This window comes from Antrostomus carolinensis, unplaced genomic scaffold (genome assembly GCF_000700745.2).
Source record: "Antrostomus carolinensis isolate BGI_N321 unplaced genomic scaffold, ASM70074v2 scaffold7432, whole genome shotgun sequence".
NCBI lineage: Eukaryota > Metazoa > Chordata > Aves > Caprimulgiformes > Caprimulgidae > Antrostomus > Antrostomus carolinensis.
This window is the reverse complement of record NW_010300100.1, coordinates 24,038-33,603: the sequence shown is the minus strand read 5'-3', so window position 1 is coordinate 33,603 and position 9,566 is coordinate 24,038. Positions and strand designations below refer to the sequence as shown.

Genomic DNA, 9,566 nt, shown 5'->3' with positions numbered 1-9,566 from the left:
CAGGTTGCTCAAAGCCCCATCCAACCTGACCATGCAAAGCTTCTCAAACTTTTCTAAGAGTCTTGAAATCAATATTTGAGATACTCTTTTGCAATGTATAAGATTCCAGTATTTGCCAGTGTCTCTTCATTTAAAAACCTGTTTTGCTACCCAGGGGCATACCAAGATAGAAAACCAATTAACAAAGAAGTTATGTCAATATAGGAACCCTCTGAAATCTTGCTGGATGTGATGTGACCGCCAGTATGAAATATAACCACGTGTCAGTGCCTTTACATAAACGTGTTAAATATTAAACCTTATACAACGGTTGTTTTGTGTTCCAAATGTTTCCAAGCTTAGGTGGTTTTGTGAAGATTAAATGAGCAAAAATCTTCTGGAAAACAAAGTAGGCTTTAAAAAACCCTGAACAATCCCATAAACAACTTTGTATGCGTGCAGCTATCGTGTATTTCAGTCTGATATAAATATGTGTTCCAATTTATATTGAGTTGGAAATTATAACTTCAGGTTTGAAACTAATTTTTCATATAGATATGTTTGAAACCAAAAAATTACTTGGGCACATGCTGATAAGTGGAATTCCCTGAGAGTTACACTCAAGAAAATAAGACCAGCCTATAAGGTATCTAAGAATTAATACATTTGTAACTTGGAAAAAATAATTCTAAAAAATATTTTAAATTCAGCTCCATTTACTAGTCTTCACTAAATCGTTCTCGTAACGATGAAAGATGGTATTGAGGTTTCAGGGACAGCCAGCCTCTCAGCAAAAGAAGAAAACATCTGTAACTAGCATAAGTTTAACCAACTTGCCTTATTCTGCTTATTCTTTCTGTGAATAAGAACAAGAGTGCTCTAGTGAAATAGTTCGTGTCTCTCTTTGCTTTTGCATCCAGCTGGAGTCTACTAGCCAGGTGGCAGCTGTAGTTGTTGTGGGCTTTTGCCACTGGAACATAAATAAATCCAACTCGCTTTCCTGAATTATGGAAGAGCTGTTACATAACAACAGGTTTAATTGCATATTGTTTTGAGCTGTGGACTGATTCTTTTGCAGCCCCTCTGAATCTGTCAAACAACCTTCTCTTTCTTGTCAGGGATGACATTGCCGATTTAGTAGAAGCCAAAAAGCTGCTTAAGGAAGCTGTAGTTTTACCAATGTGGATGCCGGAGTTTTTTAAGGGAATTAGAAGACCATGGAAGGTATGGAAAAATCTGATCCTGTGGTCATAAGTAGGATTCTGAGATTGGATCTTGGCGGAACAAGAAATTTCAGGTGTTTTACAGTTTATACATAAATTCTTTCCACTTCTTAATAACAAAATTTATGGTAAATAATACTAACAAAATGAAGGTGTCAGATAAATACACTGTCTTCAGCTATATTGTTGCAAGTAAGCAATAGTAATTAATTACTTACCTTTGAGTAACTTCTCAAGGGAAACTTTACATCTGGTATTTTAATATTGCACTGTTAAACAAACTGTGAAATTATCTCTGTTTTGATTCTTGTCCTAAAAGTGGTTCTTTTTTGTTTTAATAGGGTGTGCTGATGGTTGGTCCTCCTGGTACTGGAAAGACCCTCCTGGCAAAAGCTGTAGCCACTGAATGCAAGACTACTTTCTTCAATGTTTCTTCTTCCACACTTACCTCAAAATACAGAGGAGAATCTGAGAAACTTGTTCGTCTGCTGTTTGAAATGGTGATGGAAGTTTCTGAACATAGATATTGAGATAATGAAGTAGAATTACTTCCGGAATAGCGAAACCTTGCCAAGATTTAGAACTCGTAGCATACGTAAACAGCTCTCCAAGCCTCAAACACTTTAAGACCTTCTGATTTGACCATGTACATTCAAGATTTGGTTATTCCTAAATAGGTTTATAAAAACTGAAAAATGAGGTCGTCTGTATTTTCAGGGTTAGCTTATGACATAAGCTGATGAGTGCTGTAGAACATACTCGAATGTTAAACTGGGGATGGAATCTAATTGTTTTCTGGGTGAGAACTTTACTTGGGCTGTGCATGTGTTGTTGTTGTGAGTGGTTTTTTTGTTTGTGCTTAAAATGAGTGGACTTCCAAACTGTAGTTGGCTTCAGAGCACATAACACTTGAAGTAGGCTCAGAATATGTAGTCTTTTCATCATGTGTACCAGGTTTGCCTGCAGTGCTGGCCGGGGTGCCCAGTACTGAAGGGGGCAGCAGAGCTGCAATTACAGTAGGCAGAAAAGTTAGGAAATAAAAATTTTTTTACAATATAGTTTGATCATGTTAAATGAGTTGATATCTTGCCTATCACTCAAAAATGCATATGCACAATGGACAGCACCTCAACTGCTGTAGGACAATAGCTTCTGTTATCACAGATCCTTGTCTCTGACCTCTCTTGTTTGCAGAAAGGTTAGAGTTATTTTGCAGTTGACCTGTCTCTTGCACAGGTTCCGTATCATGATATTCTAGCTTAATGTTTGTCCTAGCTTTAACTGAGTTCTTATTCAAGCATTCTGTGATGACTTTCACAGTTATAAATGTTATTTCTGATGTGTAAGACTGCCTGTAGCTTACTAAACATTGGTTTATAGCCCTAACAGTTAATAGGACTTCACCAAAAACTGTTCTGCTCGAATGTTATTAATGAAGGCACAGCTGCTCTATGTGCAGTGGTCAATGAGAGGGGCAGGTTAGCTTCTGTTTGATACTTGTGAGCTGATTCATTGGGGTAAATGTGTAGTTACCCAGCTCTGAATATCCTTCTATTTCTTATATGTGAGTAGACTGCCATGCCGTTTCAGTTTCTGTTTTATCTTCTGCTTTCTTTAGGCTCGATTTTATGCCCCGACAACTATATTTATTGATGAGATAGACTCTATCTGTAGTCGCAGGGGAACTTCAGAGGAGCATGAAGCTAGCCGACGTGTGAAGGCAGAACTGCTAGTTCAAATGGATGGTAAATAACCTGATCATTGGGAAGTGCTGGACTGGAGGAAACTTGAGGGAGGAAAAAAGGAGTCAAAACTTCATTCTTCAGAAGCAATTTGTTTGAAAGCCTTACGTAAAATTGGGTAGAAAGATACAAATGCACTATTCCAACTATCAGTGTGGAAGGAAAAAAGAGACCAATTATTTAACAATCTTTTAGCATCTGAGCAATAACCTTATATTACTGACCAACAATAATGCAGATTCTGTGGAGAATACAAGATTTCCAAACTGCAGAAGAAAAAAAGTATTAGTTTTTATAGAAGCAGTTGTGAGAGGTTTTTTTTCTAAAACGCTGAGTTCATTGCAGCTATTTGGTTAATATTTTGCAAATCTCAAAGTTTAAAAGTAGGTAACACTGTGCAAAGTTGCTGTAGAGGCATCCTTTTTATATTCTCTTGGTGGGCAGGGAGAAGGAAAGGAGCAACTGAAAAGTGTTAATCTATGGAATAATTTGTGGTAGATTCCATGAGTCAGGAGATTTGTATATTTATTTCTGGTTCTCTGATGTTGATACCCTTTTATGTTTGACTTTAAATAGTAGTAGAACTATAATGCTGTTCTCATAACTCAAGTATGTACATAAGCTAATTTTATTAGTAACAACTATTTGAAGTCCTTTTACTTGAGCATTCATAAATGGTGTTTTATATGCAGATTTCCAAGCAGACTAAGTACAATGGCTATTCTACAACCCAATCCTATGATTATAAACAAAACCAGCAAATGCAGAGGGTAGCAAGTTTAATGACAATAACTTCTTCATATAGCAGCAGTTTTACAGTGCTTTAGAGACTGAGGTGTTCTCTCTGCCTCTCAGAAGTTGTGATTCAGTCCACCAAAAGTAAACATTGGCTTCAGCAGTTTGTGAGAATCCACCTGAGTGTGCGAAACATTTGGCCTGAATTCAGATGTGATGAAACTTTGTAGGGGAGTCATGCTGCTTTTGGGTGGCTGTTAGTGAGTACTGTTGGGGGACGAGGAGCATCTGTCTTTTGGTGTGTTGATGGTTTTGGTTTTTGGGTTTTTCTTTTTTTCCTCACATGCTGTTACAGGACATTGATGTGAAAATTCAAATGCTGTAATGGTAGAAATAGAAACAATTCTGCGGTAAAAGTGTTCCAGCCATGGTAGAGAGAAACTTCCTGATCTGAGCAGCAGCCTATGCCGCTGCTTCTAATTAAGCTGAGTCTCTGTTTTTGCTTGCAGGCTGTCATGTAGGTGAAAAACTGAGCTCTGTTGCTCTTAGTGATTCTATTGCACTTGAACTTGACAAAGTGCAATAGACTAGCTCCTTTAACACTATAGAATTGTGGATATTGTTTTCTCTATACATGAAAGTTCATAAAACATATGTATGTTTTACTTCCTCTTTTCTCCAATGCAGGTGTTGGAGGGGCTACTGAAAATGATGATCCTATGAAAATGGTAATGGTACTTGCTGCTACTAATTTTCCTTGGGATATTGATGAAGCCCTAAGACGGAGACTAGAAAAGAGAATTTACATTCCTTTACCATCAGGTACGAAGACACATGAGAGAGGAGTGGTTGGAAAGACTAAAATCTAAACTTTATCAATATTCCTTTAGTTTTGATCACCTGGTTTAAAAATCTAATTGATACATGTATGCAAATTCATTTATTAATTCAGGACTACGTTAAATCTAAACATTGAACGTGTACTTTTGTAGCAAGCGCAATATCCTTTTCTCATTCTTCCCTCTAATCCCCCTTCAATTCATTATTTATCTTCAGAAGGAAAATTATACAGACTTGATTTTCTGTTCCTTGATTAGCGAAAGGTAGAGAGGAACTCCTAAGAATAAATCTGCGAGAGCTGGAACTGGCTGATGATGTTGACGTTGCAAATATAGCTGAGAAAATGGAGGGTTATTCAGGTGCAGACATTACCAACGTATGCAGGTATGTTAACATTGCATCATTTGTGTTGCTGCTGCTACAAACTCTGAGAAAACTATTTACATGATTAAAGTTGCTGGATAAAAACAGACTGTAACTTGTCTTTTATGTATGGCTAAAAGGTGAAATACTGCATTAATATTTGCCTAGATTTCCATTTGATATTTTCATATAATAATGACGGAGAGCAGTTGCAACATACATAGTGATCTAAAGCTATGATCCGTGTTCTTTCACATACACCAAATCCCTTGTGTGAGGAATATCCACAGGATGGTGAACTTTAACTTGTAGAGTTGCAGTTGTTCCACTGAGGTTATACTACCTCAGCAGAACGTCTGTGTGTAAGAGGCAATAGTGACAGAAGCCAGAATAGCTCAAGTCGAAATGTGCAGTGTTCTTCCTTCATGACACCGGGAGAAGTGTGCCGTGTTGTGTGACAGCACAGGAGCTGTGTACTCAGCACATGGGCTTTAGTGATGAGGCTGACGTAAGTTTTCTTCTACCACCTCTATCTCCCTTTCTCCTCAGTGCTGTTTGCATGCAGTTGTTTGTGGATCTATCCTATAACCTAGATTCCCAAATTAATTTACTAAAGCTACCTTCTAACCCTTCCCCCAATCTTTTAATTTCTTTCAAAAATTGAAAAGAGAGGGAAAGGACTGCTTTTTTAAGGGACTAGTATCAGTCATCTGGTTTACATCGAAAGATTTGCGCTGACACAGTTGCAGTGGTGGCAGATTATGGAATTGGCAGTAAGAGACAAAGAAGTGAAACATCTTAAGATGCTGTTGTCATCTAATAAGCACCTGTGCTGTGTAACTATGCTTTCCAGCTTTGGAGGTAGCACAGAAGTGTGGCAGTGCAAGGCTCGAGCTCCCAGTTGTGCCAGCACAACTGTTGTGGGGCTGTACTTCGACCAAGATAAAGGAACTGTTGTGGATTAAAAACCTTCTCCTCGGCACTTTCCTCACATGCAGATTCATTTCTTGCCTTGATTCCTAATAGAGCTCTGCAAACACTTGTCAGTACAACTGAGAGTACAATGTGGTGTCCTGCAGGGTCCCTTATGGCTGAACTGAGTGTTTGGAGGCTCACTACTATTCCCTGAGCAAACCTGACACAGTGTCTGGGAAGAGAATGGTATGTTAGTTGCTCTGTGTCAGCACTGTACAGATTTGTTTCATTTGTAGGTTTGTGAGGTGAATTTGTGGTGTTCTTTTGCTCAGTCTTGGTGTTGGTTGTGCTTTGAAAGGAGTTTGTGCTGAGAGGTTTCTGTTATATGAAGGAGAGTTTTTGTCTTGCTGCTTTGTGCATTTTAGCTGCAGTTTGTCTCCTCTGGTCTGTTCAGTGTTCATTATTTGTAATTAATTTCATACTGGATAGCAATGCACTTGTTTAAAAGTCAGAATACTTCTGATATTTTTGAGTGAATTTCATATCTATTCATATATACACACATACATGCTGTTGCTTTTTATTTTTTCTACTTCTGATATTTTTGAGTGAATTTCATATCCATATATGCACACATACATGCTGTTGCTTTTTATTTTTTAATCAAAGTCCATTTGTACAAATACTACTAAAAAAAACCAAAACAAAAGCAAACAAATAAACAAACAAAGAAGCCCACAAAGAAACACCCGAGTCTTTCATTTGTGGCAGTCTCCTTAGAGATGACTGAGGTGACAACAACTAGAAACCCAAACAAACTGTGGTTTGGATGTGAATGGTTTGAAATTAGTAAGAAAGTACTCATATTAGCCTGTGTATTTACACTTTGTTAATGGTGTCAGGAAAAACAGATCCTAGACACGATAGCTTCATTCCCATTATTTAAAAGTGCTTTTGTATGGTTCAGACATACAGTACATAAACATGGTGAAGTTCAAACTTGTAGACTATAACAGTCATTGCTAGTCACACAAGCAAAACTTAAGAAAAAGTGAGCCAAGAATTCTGGTTTGCTCAAATTATTCTCCTACCTGAAAAAATTTGAGGTGAAATACAAAGTTTGATGAACCAGAATGAAAACCACTCGGAGATAACAGTGTGGTTCCTACAGTCAGCATATAACTGTGGAAAACGAAGGTGAAACTTTGCCTTTTTTTAAAGACATTCAGGAAGTGTAAAACGCATCTAGATTGCATATTAGATGCAAGTATGAACTGACTTTGAATTGTTGTTTTGAGCAGAATGTGAAGGTTGAAAGGCCTTTGGAGCAGAACTGACCCCCCCAGTGTGTCCCAGCGAGTGGCTGCTTATTTTTTGAAAATAGCTTTGTTGCTTGTCCAGGCACCAAGGGCGCATTGAGAAGGCGCTAAGAGTTGCTGTTGGAATGACTGTCAGCACAATGGATTTACAGAAGAAAGTGGTAGCAGCTGCGCTTTGGTTTTGTGGGTGTGTTGGGATATGTGTGTTTGCCTACAAGAAAGCTGGGGGGGGACTTTTTACAAGGGCAGGTAGTGACAGTACAAGGGGTGATGGCTTAAAACTGGAAGAGGGTGGGTTTAGATGAGATATTAGGAAGAAGTTCTTCACTGTGAGGGTGGTCAGACACTGGAACAGGTTGCCCAGAGAAACTGTGGATGCCCCCTCCCTGGAAGTGTTCAAGGCCAGGCTGGATGAGGCTTTGAGCAACCTGGTCTAGTGGAAGGTGTCCCTGCTGATGGCAGGGGGGGTGGAACTAGATGATCTTTAAGATCCCTTCCAGCCCAAACCATTCTATGATTCTATATGGTGGGGGTTTTTTTGGTTGGTTGGTTGAGTTGTTATTGTTGGAGGTTTTTTGTATGCTGCTATCTGGATGCAAATTAGATGCATGGGATGCTTCCCTCCATCCCTGCTCCCCACCCTGATTGTGTAACACCGGCTTTTCGTTCACAAATGATGATGTAACAGCTAAGTGTGGTGATATTTAATGAAGATGGATTTCAACAAGGCAACTTTTTTTGGTTGTTCTGAAATTCCAGTTACGGTATTATGCGTTCTAATTACTAACAATTATTTAGTAAATCCATTAAGTCCATCAGTTATGGTTTCCTTTGGGGGCAGGGCTGGAACTGAAACAGAATATACTGAAACCATCTTTCTAAATCCTCCTAGAACACAATCTATAAGTTTTCTCTCTTTGGATTGTTACCTACTAATATGATATGGTACTGTTGTGATATTGCCAGGATTACCTTCCCATCTTTTTTACTGCTAGACAAAATAAGTGGCATTTTCTTGTTATTATAAGCTATATAACAAGGAACTAGCAAGAACTTTAGTCTTTCAGTGTTATCTATTTATCACCTCACCAGCTCATCACCTGCTGCTACTGGTACTACTTTTGGAAGTTCAAATGCAGTCAAACTTAATCAGCAAGAAAATGACACACTTGTGAAGACGCTTGATGGTTACTGAAGTGTGAGGAGCTACAGGCTGAACAGATTTCAATGTTTAACATTTAGCTGTGACTGTGTAGGTTGAAGGTAGATACTGTAGACCTCTCTGTCTGAAGTGGGATTCCTATTTGGACCAGGAAACATTCAAAACATTCCAGACCCTCCTACATGTAGGAGGAGCGAAACCATTACTTTGCCTTGTTCCTGTTTAAAAGAAGGATAAGCAGCAAGCTACATCAGAGGCATGCAGCAGCATCAGGCCAGCCAGTGAGTCTTGAGTTCTTCTGCCTAGCCTCCGAATAGTGTCTGTTCAGAGACCCAGGGAGGATGAATCCCTGTTGGAAGAACATGGATAGCATGGTATTGTTGGTTGTACAAGCACTTGGAGATCTCTCTGTAAAAATTTATGGTTCTTTACTCTTATCTTTTCAAATGCAGCAGCTTAACTGTAGTGCAACGTTGAGCCTTTCAAACAAGTGAACTCGCCAGCCTCTCCTCAGTAACTCACTTTTATTCTTTCTTTTTATTTTGGCACCCTTGATAGAGATGCATCGTTGATGGCTATGAGGAGGCGTATTGAAGGCTTGACACCAGAAGAAATAAGAAATCTTTCCCGAGACGAAATGCACATGCCAACCACTATGGAAGACTTTGAAATAGCTTTGAAGAAAGTTTCTAAATCTGTATCTGCTGCGGACATTGAGAAATACGAGAAATGGATAGTTGAATTTGGATCATGCTGAGTTGTCTTATCTTGAAGAAGCCACCTTACGTCTTAAAACAGGTTTAGAAGTAATAAGTAGTGTGTCAGCGCACTGCGTGCTCTTTTTAACTTTTGTAATTTAAGAGCAACAGATGTCTAAATAAATTTTTTTAAAATGCAAATTCTGTCTAGCTCTCTTTGAACTAGCTCAGAAGTTACTCCTGTTTCCCAAATGTGAAAGATACTGATGGGATCTTCAGATTTTAACATTACTTGAATTTAATAGTGAAACTCCTGCATCAGAGGGTTTACTCTTGAAAAATTGCTGTTACACAAAAAAACCCCAAGCTAGCCTTGTTAAATGAGTACGGGATGCTGAGAGCTAGAAAATGGATCAACAAGATGCAGTTACAGAGCTGGTTTTGCTTGCTGATCTTTGAGAATTCTACCCTTCAACTGTTTCTAAGGTATTAATAAAGAACCAGTACAGAGGTTGAGATTTAGAGCAGCAATACTTGTGCTACTGGCAGTCAATAGATTGAGCTGAAGTGTAAGCAAGGGGTAAGATCAT

General features: G+C 38.6%; 1 protein-coding gene across 1 annotated transcript in view; it reads left to right on the top strand.

Annotated features, from left to right (window-relative positions):
* KATNA1 (katanin catalytic subunit A1) overlaps window positions 1–9,177 on the top strand; it is a 15,643-nt gene extending 6,466 nt beyond the window's left edge. Inside the window, exons 5-10 of the mRNA XM_010163005.1 lie at window positions 1,098–1,203; window positions 1,544–1,702; window positions 2,821–2,947; window positions 4,367–4,501; window positions 4,777–4,903; window positions 8,837–9,177. Of these exons, the coding sequence (XP_010161307.1) occupies window positions 1,098–1,203; window positions 1,544–1,702; window positions 2,821–2,947; window positions 4,367–4,501; window positions 4,777–4,903; window positions 8,837–9,035 (853 nt within the window). The 3' untranslated portion in view covers window positions 9,036–9,177. The remainder of the gene's footprint in view (window positions 1–1,097; window positions 1,204–1,543; window positions 1,703–2,820; window positions 2,948–4,366; window positions 4,502–4,776; window positions 4,904–8,836) is intronic.
* Window positions 9,178–9,566: the final 389 nt, after the last annotated feature.